This window comes from Lactuca sativa, chromosome 5 (assembly GCF_002870075.4).
Source record: "Lactuca sativa cultivar Salinas chromosome 5, Lsat_Salinas_v11, whole genome shotgun sequence".
NCBI classification, from domain to species: Eukaryota; Viridiplantae; Streptophyta; class Magnoliopsida; order Asterales; family Asteraceae; genus Lactuca; species Lactuca sativa.
The window spans coordinates 172,567,179-172,588,186 of record NC_056627.2 but is presented as its reverse complement, the minus strand read 5'-3'; the positions used below and the strand labels follow the sequence as shown (position 1 = coordinate 172,588,186).

The following is a 21,008-nucleotide window of genomic DNA, read 5'->3' as shown; positions in this document are numbered from 1 at the left end:
TATATATATATATATATATATATATATATATATATATATAATAGAAAAACAAAGAACTCTAGCTTATTATTTTAGTTACTGCAATGCAACGCATTTTTGTAGATTATAATAAAAGAAAACTAGCCCCATATATGTTATTATTTTCTTTGTATCAGGTAATTGTAACCCAAAGTATTTTAGAGTTTGTGAAGAATCTCTTCTAAACTACAAATGATCAATCCACACACAGTTCAACATCGACAAATTGCAAGTCATATTTAATTTATTTGTTGGTTGAAAAATTATTTTTGAACATGTAATTGGTTTATATTTAGTTTATAGTTTTGATGAATTTTTACATTTAGCGGTTATCCGTGAACCGAACCATGGTTACCCGTGTTTATACGGTTCGGTTCGGTTCGGTTTTTTAAGCAATTCGGTTCGGTTTCGGTTAGTCCATGTGAGGTACCCGTCCCGTGTTCACGGTTCACAATTTTATAACTATCCGAGCCGAACCGCCCCGTGAACACCCCTATCTCGTAGTATATTCATTTTCTAACCATATACAAATCGGCAAAAGCAAAACACCCATTTATAATTAACTTTATTACGTATTTATTTATATTTGTGTTGTAAAACTTTATGAAATAAATTTTAACAAAATTATAACCGAATAATTTATTACATTTACAACAATATACGTAGTCATATTGCCGATGCGAGATTAGCTCACTTGGTGCCTTGGTGGTGACTTTACCTCTTAGGTTGGAGGTCTCGAGTTTGAACCCTGACGTGAACAATTCCGTGATACTAACTGCTAACTACTAATCCCGCCGTTTAAAAAAAAAAATACATAGTCAAATTTAATAAGCTAGAAATGAATTATTTAATAATTATTACATATAAAATAAAAATAGTCATTTAATAAACTAAAAATAAATAAACATTAAACTTAATAAACTAGGTAACACATCAAACTTTGACACCATTTTTGTTGTAAAAATAATATAACACTAAATTTGGTTTGGTGTTATACTATTCATTTATATCAAAATTATTAGGGCTGACAAATATGTACCATAGAGAACCAACCAACATGTTACCAACCGAACCAATTGAATTGGTAGCCAACATGTTCGGTAGCCAATACGTTTGGTCGGTATTATCATACCAATTAAGTAAACTTGGTACGGTAACGGTATAAAATTTTGAATACCACGGTTGTACCGTACCAACCAACTCATATATATATATATATATATATATATATATATATATATATATATATATATATATATATATATATATATATAGGGGAGAGTTAAATTAAGAAAAAAAAAAGGTTGAGAATGGGGGAATCATTCTCAGGCACTAATTTATTTTTGCCGCAAAAGCCTCCGTCCTACCAGCGGAAATGGGAAAAAATAGACATGTGTTTTCAAACAAAACATATTTCCTTAAACTATGTTAATCATTACCTTAATATATACAAAAACATAGTCTTTTTCGTTTTTTTTTAATTTTTAAGAAGCTAATTTTATCGAAAAATTATTAAATATACTAAAATTCATGATTTTTTATTCTCTACAAATAGACATCCATATTGATATATTTTTAAAATAAAATAAAAAATTTATTTTTTTTATATTTTCAGCTTTCGTTATTCATATGTGAATAAAAATGAATCAAGTTTTTTCTATAGTACATTCGTTATTCACTTATGAATAAAAACTATGATTAATTTTTTTTTACATTTTAAGTATCATTCATATATGAATATAGCATATACTAAACATAGTATATTCATATTTAAATATTAAACGATTCATTCACTTGTGAATATTACATAGTATATTTACTTGTGAATATTAGATGGTATATTCACTTATGAATATTAGATAATATTTTCATATCTGAATATTACATAGTATTACATGGTATATCACATGTGAATAATACATAGTATATTCACTTGTGATTATTAGATGATATATTCACCTATGAATATTACACAGTATATTCACATATGAATATTACAATGTGTTTTCACAAATATATATAATTTTTATATATTATTAACATATGAATAACATCTAGACTTGCATATTCGTTTTTTTGTTTTAATAATCATATACTGATTCAAAAGAGAAAACAAATTCATATATGAATATAACGTGGTAATTTAGTTTATGCATTTCATCAAACAATTAGAGTGCATACAAGTTAACTATTTTAAAAATGTTAAAAACATCAAGTTATCAATTCCAAATCATCATATACTTCCGATTTCAACTTCAGATGCGACACCTATGTCTGATCGATTTCTCATTTTGATTTTGATTTCCGAAAATCAGATTGGGAACCTGTGAGTATCGATTATGAGTCCTTCAATGTCGACCGTGACTGCGAGTCAAGAACTCCGATTCCAATTTCATGAACAACGAAGAAATTCCGATTCCAACTGATTTCGTTTGCGAATCTGGGAAATTCCAGTTCCAAACTTTAACAAATCGATGAAATTGATGATTTTGGATTGCGAATTTGTCTTGAACGACGAACCCCCCATCTACGAATATTGATGATTGATTAACACTAGATGACATTGATGATTGTTTAGTTGAAGAATTTTGGATGATTGTTGAAGGTTGGAGGAGAAATTTTGAGGATGAACGAACTGTTATCGAAATCTCTATAGTTACGTATTTGACATTGAAGGTTATTAACATATTTACAAGTTTGTCACCGTGTCTTTTTATGCTTATATAAATGAGTGGCTGAGAATGATTCCCCCATTCTCAACCTTTTTTATTTTCTCAATTGAACCCACCTATATATATATATATATATATATATATATATATATATATATATATATATATATATATATATATATATATATATAACTTGGTCGGTAGTACCATACCAATTAAGTAAACTTGGTACGGTAACAGTATAAAATTTTGAATACCACGGTTGTACCGTACCAGCCAATTCATATATATATATATATATATATATATATATATATATATATATATATATAGAGAGAGAGAGAGAGAGCTTCATTTGAGACCACCTATATTTTGTGAGACATGGGGACCAAATCTTAGCCTTTCATCAAATTTGATCTTGTGGCTTATAAAAAATTAGATTAACACTAATTAATCTAACTGATTAGTTAATTAGAGGCATATTAGTCACTAAGTTAAATATAATATCACTACCAGATCTGATACACAATCAACGTCATATCTGCGTCGTCCTCAAGAACATCTTCATCTACTTCATTTCTTCTACCAAAACAAACACTCCTATGTCATCAAAATTCCTTAATCTTCTCTTGTAATCGATCTTCAATCTCCTTAAATCTTTACTTATTTCAACCATATCATCATCTGATTTTGAGATTGATTGATCGAAGAATGATCGTATCCTATCTAAATCATAGCTTCTAAATTCATGATTTTTGTGTTTTTCGAGTTCATCTTCTTCATTCTTCTACATCTGCAATTGATAATCAGATTGATTGGGGTTGAAATTCATCTATCGATATCTAGGGTTGATTTTCATCTATCGACATCTGGGGGTGATCACCAGATAGAGGTTATTTTCAACAATATACTTCATCAAATCACATATATCACCGTCAAAATCTAATCGATTTTTAGCACCATAATCATCCACTTTCATCAAAGACGGTTAGTTTTTCTTCGTTGATCTTTAATTTCAACAATTCTTCATCAAATCATAATCGTTTAGCTATTTTACATCTATTTTGAGCACTTTCTAGATTCAATTTATATTTATCAGATTTATGATTGTTACAATTTGTCAAGGTTTGACTTTGAGCACTTTTAAGGTTTGATTTTCAATACTTTTCAAGCAATGTGTTTTGTAAAATTGACAAGGTATGTGCAAAGTAATTATTGTTATTCAACAAATTTACTTAAGCTATACATGCATTCTATCTGTTTGATGAAAGTCCTGAATGAAAAAAGAGTCAAATGTATCACCCTTTCTCATGACTAAATTCTTCTTTAAGAATATGAGTATATTTCCAAAATATGAGTCATAGTTAGTGAAAAATAATGCATTGTTGACTTTGTTCTTATAATAATTGACATCATTATTATGTTTAATGTTTTTCATTTTTCTTTTATCTGATTTTTTATAGAAACCAATCTTTAATACAATGACATGGTTTTGTTTAAATCTTATTTTGTAATGAAATTCTTATGATTATATTAATAATATATCATTACCCATATGATATTACATTGTGTGAGTATCTATCAGAGATTCGTCATAATTAAGGAAATCACTAGTTCAATATGGACATGAAACATTGTGTATTATTCTTATAGAATATTGTACATACATATAGTAACATCAATTATGATTGTATATATGTATAATTCAAGGATTAATCATAATAAATATAAACATTCAGGAATTAAAGGTAATGTTTTCTATACATGCATATTATCCTGATTATAATTATTATATACTATCACTCATATTTCATTACATGGTGTTATTATTTAGTAGTTATTCATCATAATGAAGAAAATTTGCATGCAATGAGGAATAAAGGTGTTGGAACCAAAAGATGGTTAAAGATTATCCTGGAGAAGACTACCGTTCAAGGTCAACAGAAATCAAGATCATGCAAAATATGTGACGTGTAAGGTCATGATATAAGGAAATCTTTAACAATGAACAAAATTTTCAAGGAATAGTTTGTACAATGTTGTCTATATATATTTTTATTTTTTCATACTAGAATAATTGAACAATTTTGTGTACATTTAATTACATAATGTTTTTATCCTTTCGACATCTAATTAGAATTTAACAAAAAAAATTATGCTCCAAATTGAGTTTCCCATTTAATTTCACAAATGTATCCGTAAATGTTGATTTTAAGAACTTTGATCATTCTCCTCCATTTCACCATCTTCGGTTTCAACCCTTTCTACTGTCCATTGCTTTTGAGTTTCTTCAACTCCAACTTGCGCTTTTTCATTTTTTGGCTCATTGGTACTTCAAAAAATAGTACCCGAAAACAAGTTATTGAACTCCTTTGCCAATTCCATGTTCTATTTTCATTTGGAAACATCGATATATAATTAGAAACAGTTTCTCCCATATTCTCTTTTTCTACAAAAACTTTCTTGAAGACCTTTTCAAACATTTCTTCATGTTCCTGAAAAACAATAAGGCACTAGAATTATAAGTAAACTTATTAAATGAAATCATAATATTCAGTTGAATAATAAGTTATGAAAGAACATATGATATATCATATCAGAATAGTAGGATATCAATTATGAACCATAAGCATGTCATATTAGAATATCTAAAATTACAGAAAATAGCAACATACTTTAATCTTTCTACTACTATAAACAATGTACTTTACTTCTTACTCATTATAGCAACATACTTTCAACTCCTAACCAATATAAGCAATATGTAACTTGAACCTTGTAATGTGATAATAAGTGTTAGATTACGTCTTGATATTATCAGTTAAAATTGAGTTCTCCATATGAGGTTTACCAAGTTTAGTTAGATACTCACATTAAGCCTACGACTGCTAAATGACAACAGAACAAAGGATTTGACAGTTTCTTAGAATATTTGGAATAAATAATTTAAAACAAATTTATATCCTTAGAATATTGAGAATAATTAACCTAATTATAGAGATAACTGGTTTCAAGGTATGATATTTACATCTTCCGTCGATTAGCCATGTAGACATCAATTTTCAGAAAATTCATCATCAATTTCTCCATTATAAGCATCTATTTTCTATATTTCATATCACAACATCGGTTTCCATCTATTCATCATCACATAATTTTGCTATTACTAAAGGATTATCAAGAAGGTTGATTTTCAGCAACGCATTATTAAAATAGGAATGAACATGATACTAACTCTAATATACTAAATCAGAAATGCTAGAATATTCTACTAAAAGCTAATATATAAAAAATAATTCCTAGAATATTTTACTACACAAATCATAGTGACTAGAATAATATGACATATAAAATCAGAATGACTAAAATATTGTACTAAACATCAATGTTCTAAATCATCAGTTTCTCTATTACAGACATCAATAAGGAATTTCGATATCTCAACATTAATTTTCAACAATTCATCTTCAATTTCTCTACCACTGAAGGATTATCATAAATGATTGATTACCTACAAATTCTATATAATTTCATATCAGAACATCGATTTTTAGCAATTCATCATCAAATAATTTTGCTATTACTGAAGGATTATAAGCAAGGTTCAATTTTGAACAATTTAATAATTTATCATAAACTTTGCTGTTACATAAGATTATATATATATATATATATATATATATATATATATATATATATATATATATATATGTAACAACTCAAATTTTCAAACAAATTTTTCTTTTTATAAATAGAGTAATTTCATTCAAAACAAGGCATAAATAGTTTAAGTATTCTGTCAAATACAAATAGTCAAAATCCCAAGATCATAAAAGCATTCTTCAGTGTGTATCGATCACGCCGGCGCCTTCCCACGGTCCTCACTAGTACCTGAAACACATACATAACAACTGTAAGCATAAATGCTTAGTGAGTTCCCCAATATACAACTTACGCACATACGCCTTTCCAGGCCCTGACCTTCCGGTCCATGTGTCTCTAGGGACTTCCGTCCCTGCTGGGTAAACCTTCCGGTCCTACCCACGCCGACCTTCCGGTCCATCACACAACATATTGCCTTCCGGCCCATAACATATTGCCTTCCGGCCCATAACATAACCGCCTTCCGGCCCATGACATACATAGCACATATAACAAATAACTTACCACATATAGCATACATATCACATATCATATCTGACCTTCCGGTCATACAGGCAAACCCTTCCGGGTACAGTATAGTGAGAAGACTCACCTCGTAAATGCTGAAAGCTAGCAAATCCTGAAGTCACTCGTGCACAATCCGACGAGCTACAACCTCCCTATAACATCACATATCTCTCATTAACACTTATCTCTTATAAGTGTGACTATCCCTAAAGAGACAGACTTAGGTCAACTCTGGTTAACGGTCAACGGTCAACGGTCAACGGTCAACGGTCAACGGTCAACTCGACCGGACTCGGCGAGTGCCATGGCGACTTGGCGAGTCTAGACGTCCTCCCCGACTTCCCCTGATGTTCCCTTTCTACTCGTCGAGTATCCCTCTTGACTCGACGAGATCCTTGTGGAAGAATCGCGGGGCCACCCCGACTCCACTCGCCGAGTCTGAAGAACAGCTCGACGAGTTCCAGACAATCTCCAAGCTACTCGCCGAGTCTGTTCATCGGACTCGGCGAGTCCATGCCATGCAGTCGATCAAACTGCTTCCTGAGATAAGTTTCGTCCCGAAATACACAAGCATGGGACCTTCTGGACCTCTAAAGGTCCTAATATAGGATTATAGTCGTTGGCTAACAAGGTACTAATTCATCTAATCGCCAAATGGGCTCCATAAACCCTAAATCCATGCACACATCAACATAACAGAAAAGAATCCGAAATATTACCTAAAATATGCCCTCTCTGTGTCTCCAAACCGCAGGACTCGAATCCCTTGCTGTTCCTTTAGCCAAAACTCTTCTCCTCCTTGCACAAAAATTTCTTCAAAGCCCTAATATCCTCCAATCTTGCTCTAGATGCCCACAGCCGTTTAGGGTTCTTCTCAGTCGACTAAAGACGGACAATGACGGCCTATAAGTGCATTATATACGACCCAAACCTGAACGGTTAGGGTTTTCGCTAAACAGCGTAGACTCGCCGAGTCCATATCGGACTCGTCGAGTCCAGTCGCGAACCCGCGACCAAGTCTGCGATCCTACTCGGCGAGTCTAGGCTCCAACTCGCCGAGTCCCCTCTTAAATCACCCCAAAAACATAATTTAACAATACCTGAGATTCCGGGCTGTTACAATATATATATATATATATATATATATATATATATATATATATATATATATATATATATAGGTAGAGATTCATTTGAGACCACTTATATTTTGTTAGACATGGAGACCAAATCTTAGCCTTTCATCAAATATGATCTTGTGGCTTATAGAAAAACAAATTAACACTAATTAATCTAACTGATTAGTTAATTAGGGGCAAATAAGTCACTAAGTTAAATATAATATCACTACCAGATCTGATACACAATTAGCGTCATATCCATGTCGTCCTCAAGAACATCTTCATCTACTTCGTTTCTTCTACCAAAACTATCACTCCTATGTCATCAACATTCCTTAATCTTCTCTTGTAATCGATCTTCAATCTCCTTAAATCTTTACTTATTTCAACCATATCATCATCTGATTTTGAGATTGATTGATCGAAGAATGATCGTATCCTATTTAAATCATACCTTCTAAATTCATGATTTTTGTGTTTTTCGAGTTCATCTTCTTCATTCTTCTACATCTGCAATTGATAATCAGATTGATTGGGGTTGAAATTCATCTATCAACATCTGGGGTTGATTTTCATCCATCAACATCTGGGGGTGATCACCAGATAGAGATTATTTTCAACAATATACTTCATCAAATCACATATATCACCGTTAAAATCTAATCGATTTTTAGCACCATAATCATCCACTTTCAACAAAGTGGGTTAGTTTTTCTTCGTTGATCTTTAATTTCAACAATTCTTCATCAAATCACAATCGTTTAGCTGTTGTACATCTATTTTGAGCACTTTCTAGATTCAATTTATATTTATCAGATTTATGATTGTTACAATTTGTCAAGGTTTGACTTTAAGCACTTTTCTACAATAATATTCTATATGTACGTTCAACATGCATATCGTTATTTTAGAATATTCTACTTTTATAGATGTTAGTATCCAAGCTATAACATTATTCTTTATGAAAATAACTTATTAAAAGATATCATAATAAGTAGAATAATTAAATTAAAAAATAAATCATAATAAGTATAATATCAAGTAATTAAATGAAACCAGAATATTCATAATAATCAACTTAAAAAAATCATCTTTTACAAATTTGAATATTCTAATTGTAATATTATAGTTCTATAGAGGTTACCAGTCAAACTATAAAATTATTTTGTAAAAATATTCTATATGTACATAATTTTTTCTTTTAGAATATTCTAATTTTATACATGTTAACAATTAGCCTATAATATTATTATGTAAGAACAGTCTATATGTATAGAAAACATGTATATTATTTGTTTTAGAATAATATACATGTATATTAGAACTAATCATATTTCCAACCATTGTATTAAGCAGTCATCATATTACCAAACATATAATTAAGCAACCATTATATAATCAACCATACCAACTGATTTACAAAACATTAAGCAATCATTAATATCTAATTTATTAAAAAAAACATAAAAAAAAGAAATTGTTTTCATGTTAGATAACCATATTTCCAAACATTCAAACTTGCAACAATTCTACTTTTCACTCCTTTCCAGTGCATCCCTTACTTCAATTCTTTATTTCATCAACCTACATCGACAAAATCAAAATTACTCACTTGGTCGCCATCTTCAGCTTTCAACCCTTTCCGATGTGCCTTGTTTCTGAGTTTCTTTAAATCCAACCCACTATTTTTCATTTTCTGGATTACTGGTACTTGAAAACATAGTACCTAAAAATAACTCCAATAATTTTAAATATCATACACTCTACTTATAAAATTTAGCTTGAATTACGACTTAAATTCTAAACAACACATAAAAATAATTTTTTTATAACAAACAACACATAACATTACCAAATACACTTCATTGCAAAAATGCCCAGAAACAAGCCAATGATAACATAAGCCAAAAACATGGATAAATGGTGAGTAGACATGTCGTTCCGTTCAATATAAAAGCAAATTCCTTTGCATCATACTTGTTGCTTTTCATTTCTGTGACAAGATGTGTGAAGTTATCAGGGAGCTTTACATAATCTTGGACTTCTACAGAGTTCACTTGCTTAAGAAGATTGTAAAGTTCACTAACAAGCCTCTGTTTTAATTAAGAAGATTATGTTACAAACTATCTTAAACAAGTTTAAAACAACAAACATCAATCACTCGCAACATTATCAACTAATTTATTCTATTATAGAGTAATATATATTGTTTTTAAACTAATGTACTTATTGTAAAGTATATTAAGTTAACAGTAAATTTCAAACAATTACAGCAAGCTAAAACATTAATAAGTAAATATTCTTTTATAAAATATCTTAAGTTAACAACAAACATTATCACTTAGAACAACATCATAACAATCAAAATAAACCTAGTTGCACTAAATAAATTTTATAAAAAAAACTATAAACCTACCTACAATAAACAAGTTTATTGATAACTTTCACTACAATAAAGTTATATAAGACATTTGGTATCAAAGATTCTAAAATTCTAAAATTGATTGATAACCCTAGCTACAGTAAGTTGGATCAAATACTAACTATAGGTGTAGTAAACAAGTAAATTACTATAATACATAATTTCACAATAGTGTTTTATAAATCATCATATAATATCCAGAATCATAATCGAAATCAGAATCATAAAAACAAACTAAACAAGATATTAGTGTCATCTAACCTGATTGTTGAACTATATAATCAAAATCGAAATCAAGATATTCAAACTCAGATGTATCCGAGCTGTGATTTGTGGTAAAATGAAATTGTGGTTTTCAGAATGAGAATCAGAATAAGTTTCTTCGGGTTATTCTTGAGAGATTTGAAACAAAATTTTAATGCGAACAAACTTTGAATTGATGAAAGAAAAATGTAATCATGATTTAGAATCTGAATTAGAACACTGAAAATCAAAATGAGAATGAATCATAATCGATTCTTAGGGTTTTTGAAGAAACATTTCATAATCAAAAATCGATTCAGTGATTTTAGGAAGAGCAATGTGAAGCAGAATCAAAATGAAAGGAGATCGAATCTAGGTAAGTTCTTCGATCAAGATTGCAGATCAGGAAAAATGATGGTTTTTAGGGTTTGTCGGAGGGTGAGAGTTTTCTGGTGCGTGAAGAATGAATGAATATGTTTGACTCACGATTGCAGATCAATTAAAAACAAAGTTACGATACTACCCCTCCGTGTCTTTCATTAATCCCAAAGTTTAATAGAATTTCAAAAATGTCACCGCCTTTATATTGTTCTAATTTGATTTAATCCCATCCATAGATCATGGTGGATGAATGGTCCAGATTTTGTCCCCATGTCTCACAAAATATCATTGTCTCACATGAACTAAACCATATATATACTCCCTCCGTCCCATAATTATTGTCCACTTTTGACTTTTGAAGTCTTTATTCGTCAACTTTGACCTTAAATATTTTTATTTGTGTTATATATTACTTTATGAAACTTATAACAATAAAAATACTTTTAAAATATAATCCATTCATATATTTTGCATCAAATATTATGTATTAAAAACATAAATATTTAAGGTCAAAGTTGAAGAATAATGACTTCAAAAGTCAAAAGTGGACAATAAATATGGGACGGAGGTAGTATATATATATATATATATATATATATATATATATATATATATATATATATATATATATATATATATATATATATATATATCAATTAATACATATGCAGAAATATTAATTATCACATTTTTATGTTTCAATTAAGAGTAGCAAGTCTGACATTATGTATACATTACCCGATTACTTGTATATTACTCAAAAAAAGAAAACCAAAAACAATTCACTAATCACTTCTTAGACTAGTATATATATATATATATATATATATATATATATATATATATATATATATATATATATATATATATATATTGTTAATTCTTTATATATAATGCTTACAATTAAGATGATAAGACAGCGGTATAGTTACTATATAACAACGTCATAGTTGAATACATTTACTTTGTATTGTGCATGATAGTTATTTTATTTTATATGCATATAAAAGATACTAAACATCAATGACAATTTTTTTTGTTTAATTTGTTTTCGATTACGGAAAAATTTCTAGCCGTTGGGTTGGATGATGATTACAATGTGAAGCCCATTATAATTAATCATGTGTCAAACTCTTCAAATATAAAAATTAGTTAAAGCATTTGGTATATACCAGTACCAATATATACCAACCAAATTTTTTGGTAGCCAAATAAACTGGTACCAAATATAGTTGGTACGGTACCGGTAATTAAATTCTCCTACCAACTATAGTTGGTACGGTACGCGGTTTGATGAAAAAAAACCGGTACCGTACCAATTCCACCCTTAAAAATTATATCAAAGTAGTGACATTGTATCATTTTAGCTTAAAAAATAGGATTCCATGTTGGTTTGGAGATGCCACCCATTCGAATGACGCTTGGGTTTTTTTAGTTTTTGGCATTACATGTCTGCAATCCAACCAAAAATGGTCATGAAATATAAACATTGTTTTTCCAATTATCCTATCCATACCTTTTCGTTGTCGATCCCTTTAATCCCACCAAACAAACGTTTGGACTTGTTTAATAATATTCACGATAATGGATGATGTGCTGGGTTTGCATATACTAATTGGTATAAACTGAATTCTCTTTTCATGGTATCGTGGGACTATCTAATCAGTTTATTGTTCTTCATTTTACGTTTTAGATAAATCATCCCGAAGGATTGATATCATCCATATATTAATTCGTTCTTGATGATTGTTATTTTGATTCTTAAATGAGGTAACTATGAGTTAGGATGCTTAATTATATATATCCTTACACTTCTTAATCACATATAGTTATAGTAACCAAACTATACAAATACCAACATCATCGCACATGGCACTATTTTCCCGAAAATATTATTATGTAACCAAACTATACAAATATAGTTATAGTAACCAAACTTTACAAATATACACACATATACTTAGCCATATAGATATGCATGTTTAATGTATGTATGTATACACATGCATACATAGCTACATCCTATATACACATCTATATATAATGCATGTATATATGCATATGTGCATTTGTGATATTTTATCCATAGTCTATCATCTTCGCTGTTTGGTCAAACAGATTTTGAATCGTGTATCCACATAATATCCCTGACAACACACAAAATCATCTATTATCACAACTGAATCACCAATCAAAGATTAGGCAAATTAAATCAAGATTTGGTGATGATTTTAGTCTAAAATTAGTGATTCAAAGTATCCCTAGTTAGTTTTTGAGATAAGGGTGGATACGCAAATGCACGAGACCCACACAGAATTAATAATTAGCCTGGACTCAGTGGCCCGCTTTCCTCCCCACAGGAAGGTATACGAATAAACATTGTCTATGGTTTGGTCAAACATAGCAATCTCTAAGTTGTCATTTTAATTATATATTTCTTTCAGATTTACTCACCAACATTTTCCCAAATGATAATATTTTTTTTTGATCTAGTTGATGAAAATATAAACAATCTCACATGGGCATAAAGTGAGAATTACAAGATCTTTATACGTTTTAAGTTATTAACTGCCAATAATCTTTACAAAGATTTTGAGTTGATCCAGAATTATTTTGGCTGGTCATGTCACAGTTGAATTCAGTTTGGAAGTTGTAAATTAGTTTTACTTAAGCTCGGAAGTCGAAAATTATGTGTGTTTGTAAATAGGAAAAATGCAAGAATTGAAATAACAATGTATTTTCTTTGATTTGTTTATTATAGCATCGACTTTCATATATATTGTAATTTGACATATCCAAAATAAAAATCATCACTCCTATATTTACATAGATTTTTTAAAATACACGGCTATAATAAGAAATAAAATGAATGTACAATGGAGTAGGATGCTAGCTATGATACACAAATAAATATAATATGGTGTTATTTATTGTAATTAGCAATTTTCAAAACAAGGGGATTTTAGTTTAGTACGTGGTATTAGTGTTGCTCTCCTTTCTTGTTTCTTGAGGTTGAGTGTGTAAGTCTTGTGATGTTGAAATTAGAAGTTGTTTAGAGTAGATTGTATTTGTTGTCTAATAAAAGCAGTTTTCAAAATTGAAGTAAATAACAAAAAAAGGTGTTTACTTTTTTGAGAACATATATAAAGAAGGAAGGCTGATTTTGCATATCGTAAATGAGATACTGTGGGTTACTTTCTGTCTAAATGTTTGCCAAAGTGCAAACCGATGTACTATTATTTACTTCGGTAAACATGTGCTTAGACCTTGAAATTCACTGAACCTGTACACTAATTAAATAATTAAACATCGAAAGCTTAAATCGCCTTTATAAAAATTAAAGACCAAGTAAAGTGAAACTTGTTATGAAACTATAAAGTATAAACCCCATCATTTTTAATTAAAAAAAATTAGTCTCAAATCTTTTCTTAGTAGCACAGGGCTCCAAAAGGATTATACTTTACAACTTGTATTATGACTTTAATTAAAAAAATGTCAATAAAGTTGTAAACTGCTCAATATTATAATAAATCTTGATGCGAAAGTTAGTTTGATGGTATTTCATGCCTACCAATCTGCTAACATAATTATTGGGAATATCTTTAATTAGTGAAATAAAAACCCGACACGTTTCTTTTAGGGACATCTTAATTGCGTTTAAAACTTAAATTATATTAAGCCACATGAAGCATTACAGTTGGAATCTCTCTTCATTTGGTAAGGGAACAAGTTTACTAGTGTTCCCATTTGCATTTAATATTTTGGAATATTTGGTAGAAATAATATTCAACTGTACGTTAATGCATATGGATACCATTTCTGCCAGCTTCCATTTATCACAACATGAATTCACAATTTAATGCCTCATGTAGTCATGTGGCATGTGAATTTCTATTATCAAAAATTTTATGTTAAAAATATATGATACATCATAATATATAGACAACTTTATACTGTGTTAATAACAATTTTTGGTTCATCTTCACAAAACGCACTCTCGATTTATTGTTTGTTCAAAAGACAAATAATATCATCAAAAGTAGTCTTAAAAAGCTATTGTTCAGTTCAATCGTGTTATGTGTCACAGTGTATTAAGGTCTTTTGTTGTCACTGATCTGTATGAAGATATGCATTGCCATTGATATCAGACATAACATGTTTGGAAAATATATTATTTGCTGGAAATTTGACCTTTTCTATGCACCTTTAATAATTCATTTATGCCCTTCCTCCCCTTTTCCGTTACATTTGTAATACCCCATTATTTGTTGTCGAATTTGCACTCGTAACCAAATTGTTTTTATTTTGTAGAGTACGATTTATGTATTTTAATTACATTTTCTTATCGTTAAAATCTTCGAGGGGTTTGACTAATGTACAAAATGTGTTGGCAAAATGAAACAAAATTCAATGATAAATGTTAAATAATCGATCTTAAATTGTTACTTATAATCAAATTTCTTATTTGTTATTTCAAAACTTATATAATATGGGTACTTCGGTCTTTTAATAAAAAGATGAAATTGAATTCTTTGGAGAAACCCATCAATTATGGAATACGAAAAAATTTAACGGAATTGGGTTCCGTCCATTTGGCAATCATACACGTTATGGAATGGAATTTGAAATTTAAGTTCTATCAAAATCCATTGGAATGGAATTTGAAATTTCGATTCTATCAAAATCCATTGGAATCCAAGAACCAAACACGCGCCAAGATCCGATAACTAAATTAAAGAAAATAATAGTACATTAAGATGATATATGTTCTTCTATACAATCATGTATTTATATGAAACTTTTTAATCAAAATAAAAAAGATTCTTACAAACAAAACATCGAACCTCAAAAAACATCACTGATATTCCTGCCACAAATTTACAAATCAAAACTATATATGATCATACTATAGATTGCCTTAGCTTTTCATAAAGCATATGACTTTTTTTTTATGGTTTTCTTTTTTTCTTCCTATTCAAAATATGAAAACAGTTCTTCGAGAACTCAAGCTGAAAGATTCATCCATCTTCTCTTCCACTCCATGATATATAACTTCACATCATCTTTATCACCTTCATAAATTGCATCCCAATCCTTTTGCTTCTGATCCTTTCATTATTCTCATTCTCTTGCATGATAACATAAACATCCTGCAAATCAAAGTACATAAGATTCATAAGTATACGTTTCTATAAAAATAACCCTAATTAGCTCACTCTTCTAACCCAATTATGTGACATGTAACTTAATACTAACTTATAATACCAATTTGTTTAACTTAATGTTACTTAATCTCGTAAACTATATATGAATGTTTTTCTAATTAACATAAAAAGAACAACATAAAATAAGAAGTAACAAAAAAATGTTTTCCCTTTAATTTCTAACCTTTTTTAATAAATCTCTAATGTTCTTGACTTCCTTCAAATATCATTTAACAACATACTATTTAATGGATAAAAAGGTTGAAAAAAAAAGAAAGAAATAGGGACTTACTCCCATGGAACATCACCAACAAGCATCCAATCGCCATCTTTATCTTCATAAGTAGGTGCAAACTCAGATCCTTTGTATCCATCTCTTTCAGAATAAGCACCAATGGTGAGTTTAAACATGTTCTCCAAAGCTTTAAGAAGCTCTGAATAACCTTTATAAACCTTCAAGTCAATCTTTCGAAGATAAGGTGCTCCATCCATGCTTACTTTCACATACATCCCACTTTCCGTCTCCATCTTTTTCGCCTGAAAGTTGTTCCTCCGGTAGTTTCTCACCGGTGGCCATCCGACCACTTGCGATCTGCAATTTTCATTAAACCCATTAATTAGAATCACAATATAACAATATAAATATGTTTAAAATCAATTAGAAGTATGATTGATGGCTATTGAACTTACTTGGCTGCAGGTGAAGTTTCGATATCGGATTCTTTGTGTTGAGAACTGCCTTTGGATTCCGTGCAATCATCGGTGGTTTCCGGCTGCGATCGTTTGTTGGTGTTCTTGAAGGATGTAATGGTTGATTCTTGATCGGATTCGGCTCTTCCGGGTAATCCCAGTGTAAGATTCAAACCGTCTTCCATATTCATTTAATCTTTTTTTCGATCTCAAAACTGGATGATGAACTGGACCAACTGAAATTGGTTTTTTCTTTGGAGAGCTTTTGTTGATTGAAATGTCAGACAGGGTGGTATATTTATATATATGAATGTGAATGGAAGAAAATGGAAGAAGGGATGGGGGTGGGGGTGTGGGGCAGCGGAAAGCTTTTTATATTTCTTGGTGGGGTCGGAGGTTAGATAAATTCATGTTTTTAGTTTTATATTGGTTCATCCCTTAAAAATAATTTTTATTTTTTTTATTTTTTTACATTAAGTTAAATCATTCCTCCTTTGTGTATAGGTAAAAACTTAAAACACACGTCTGGTTTTTATTTTTAAAAATTAATTCGGATGATTGGCTTTGTATTATCTTGTTTACTTAGTCTCTCCGTAAAAAAAATACTATTTTGTCTCTTAAGAATTTCTTTTCTAATTTTCTTTTATTTATTTATTATTTTTAGATTAAAAACAAAAAATATATTCACCCTTCCTTTTCTTTCCCAATCTCTTTTCATTTTCTTTCTTCGACGAGACCAAAACATCACCACCATTGTTTATTTCAGGTTGAGGAACATGAAGCAAGAAAACATGTTTTTCCGACAAGAGGGTTGCAAGCTAAAAAGATCATCTCGTGAAAGAACCACATATGTCGAAAACCAAACCCTAGCCGCCTCTCGTTTTTTCGGCGAGAGGGTAGCAATTTGTTCCAACATTCAATTAAGAACATGATAATTGATTTCATTGTTCTTGATCTGTGGTTGTTCTCGATCTCGTTTTTCCTGCAACATGAGCCTATGAAGACGAATCCCTCGTCCTCTTTCTCAGCTCGACCACATATGAACTTCATCCTCCCCTTCTAGATCCAAAAATCAAAATGGTGGTGATTTCAAGAACACGTTGCCATTCTTCGTCTTTCTTGCGGCAACTCAGATGGAGGTGAAGGAGGTTGGAGACGGATGTGCACCCCGACAACCACCCAAAACCCAAGCCGTTGTAGGCTTTCCTCTACAATTTCTCACCACAATCCTCCTCATACTTCTTTATCTTCTGATCGTCATAACCACCTCTAATCTACACTCTGACAACCACCTAAAATCATCGGCGAATTGTAGGTCTCCACTTTCCCTCTGATCGAGTCTATGAGTGTTTGTGTGTTTTTTATTTCTAGTTTTCTCAACTAGTAACATTGTGAGGGGGGGGGGAGGTTCGTCGAAGAGTGGAGACGGTGATGGTGGCCGATGACTAGCCGACGATTTGGTGGACAGTGACTGGACAGTAACAGTGAACGATGGATATGTTGGGGAAAGTGAAGGGGAAGGGGCACTTATTATTATTATTTTTAATTGAAAATCATAATATGCACATTAAATTAAATGAAAATTAAAAACGCAAGGGTATTATCGTTATTTAAAATTTGGTAGGAACTAAGTATGCAACAAATTCGTTTTTAAGGGATAAAGCATGCAAGGTTAAATCAAATGAGGAACGGTTCAAATTAATTTTTGAAAATAAAGACTGAACGTGCATTTTGATACCTACACGAGAGACGATTCATATAATTTATCCTATTCTTTTATTTCAAGATTTTCTATTGACAATTTTCATATCAGATTTATGTTTTAGTGTAAATTATCATTTTAAGTAATTTACATTAATGATTTATTTGGTTTGATATAATTTATGTGTTTATTCTAATATAATTGTTTAACTCAGATTGTTTAATGGTTTGTTTTTGTATCAGATTTGGTCCATGATTAATTTAAAATTATAATTATATGCTTATATGTTTTTTTAAACCTTTGATTTATTTTTTTATCATTATTATATTAATTAAATATCAAAAGATATGAAATAAAAATCCTAAACATAATTCGTCCATCTCTCGCTCTCATTTAGTCATACTTAGGACGGACGGAGCGGATGCGGGGAGAAGCCACGAGACCCTTCCCGCCCGGCGGAACACCGCACCGTCGGCGCGGGTAAGGTGGGTGCGGGAAACGGAGAGGGGAGCCTTTCCTGCTCTCTCTCCTGCTGTGATTGGCCAATTGATATTCTTATTTTTTTTTGAAAAAAATACCGATGTGTAACGGTAGAAAAGTAGATTTTTTATTTATTTTTTTTTGTGGCTGGTAGCGGCTACTTTTTATTTATTTATTTTTATCCTTTTACAACTACTATAAATACATATACATAACTTTTAAACACATCAAATATTCTCTATACTCTCTACTTCATATCAACCAAAAAAAAAATGAATCCCGACAAACAAACCCCAAGTTCCGATCGACGGAAAAAAAGTCATGGTTCGAGTATAAACATCCCTCCTCGCAACATTTTTGCTATCGATTCATCCCAACAAGGAGTTTACCGCCCCCAACTCGATTCTTCCATTCAATCGCCACTACAATTCCAATACCAAAATGTTGGCCAATATTACCCGATGCAAGTTCCAAATGTTCCGTCACAAATGTTTTCAAACTTTGTTGTGTTTCCGGATCAACAATCGCCAAATCAACCTCAACCCCAAACTCAAACTGAAACTCAAACCCAAACCCAACACCACCACCAACTTGTCGATGAATTGGATGACGCGGAAGAAGAAGACATGGTTTCCAAAACTCAACTAACACCACCACCACAAAGACGTAAAGGGAAAAAACAAGTGCGTGAGGGTGTCGCACAACCGGGAAGACAAAAGCCGACACTATGGGTTCCACACGAAGAGCTAGTTTTGGTCAAAGCTTGGGTTGATATTTCTGAAGATTCGATTAAGGGAAACGCACAACTGGGAGAACATTTTTGGTTTCGCATTTTAGAACGATTTCGAGAGGAGCTAGGAAAATGTGACGACTACCGTACTAAACATCAACTTAACTCAAAGTTTTGAGAAATAGCAAGGGGGGTTTCAAAAATTAACGGGTTGTACAACAACCTAAAAACCCAACGGAAAAGCGGCCAAGGCGACGAAGAAATACTTCAAGAAACGTTGCAAATTTACCTTGAGGAAGTCGGAAAACCATTCAAGTGGCACGATTGTTGGAAATTATTGGTCCGAAGTCCTAGGTGGATAACATACGAGCGGGATTTTATTTTTGGAGTCCAACAATCAAAGCGAACAAAAACGGGCTCTAGTGGTTACACAACCTCCTCCGATGCTTGGGTCAGTGTAGATTTAAATCAAGACGACGAACTCGAGCTAGAAGAAATTGTCCGCCCAATGGGTAGGGACAAAGCGAAGAGAAAGGGAAAAGGGACTTCTTCGAGTGCATCTGATTTCAGCGTGGACATTGAGGAAATGCGGAAGATAACATCGTCATTTGATCGATATAATCTTAATTTCTCCGAACGTTTGGCTTTCGACAAAGAAAAAGAAGAAACAAGGAAAAAGGAGCGGGCGGAGAGACAAGAAATGGAAGACATGAAGTTTTTGATGGAAAACGTCGATCATCTCTCGGGACCGGCTCTCGAGCTCGTAATAAAGAAGAGGGAAAAAATTCTGAAAATATATTTTTCGTAGGTCGTTGGTGGTTTGTTTGATTTTTAGTTTATGTGTGTTTTTTTTAATTGTCTACTTTTTTACATTTTAGGTTTAATGTAAGTTTTATTTTAATTAATGAAATGCTTTTGATTTTTAATTAAGTTTTATGTTTAATATTAATTTAAAATTATAATTCATAACAAAAAAGTTGATTTTATTTATATAAAAAAAAAGGGTGAGGGAAGGGCTTCCCACCCACTCTTTGACTTTTAGGTGAGGGAAAGGAGAGTGAGGGAAAGAAGGGTATGCCCCACCAAACGTGAGGGAACCATCTCTCCCACTCCTTCCAGTCTTATGTCATATTCGCCTCACTTTATTAGACCATAAGGTGTGGGAGGGAAGCTTC

General features: G+C 31.1%; 1 protein-coding gene across 1 annotated transcript; it reads right to left on the bottom strand.

The window, feature by feature from the left end:
• Nucleotides 1-15,736: 15,736 nt before the first annotated feature.
• Nucleotides 15,737-17,206, bottom strand: LOC111883505 (auxin-induced protein 22D). The gene is made up of 3 exons (XM_023879823.3): nt 16,922-17,206; nt 16,524-16,823; nt 15,737-16,177 (listed from the first exon to the last, which is right to left on the bottom strand). The coding sequence occupies exons 1-3, from the start codon at nt 17,110-17,112 to the stop codon at nt 16,102-16,104; spliced, it is 567 nt and encodes a 188-aa protein (XP_023735591.1). The 5' UTR covers nt 17,113-17,206; the 3' UTR covers nt 15,737-16,101.
• Nucleotides 17,207-21,008: the final 3,802 nt, after the last annotated feature.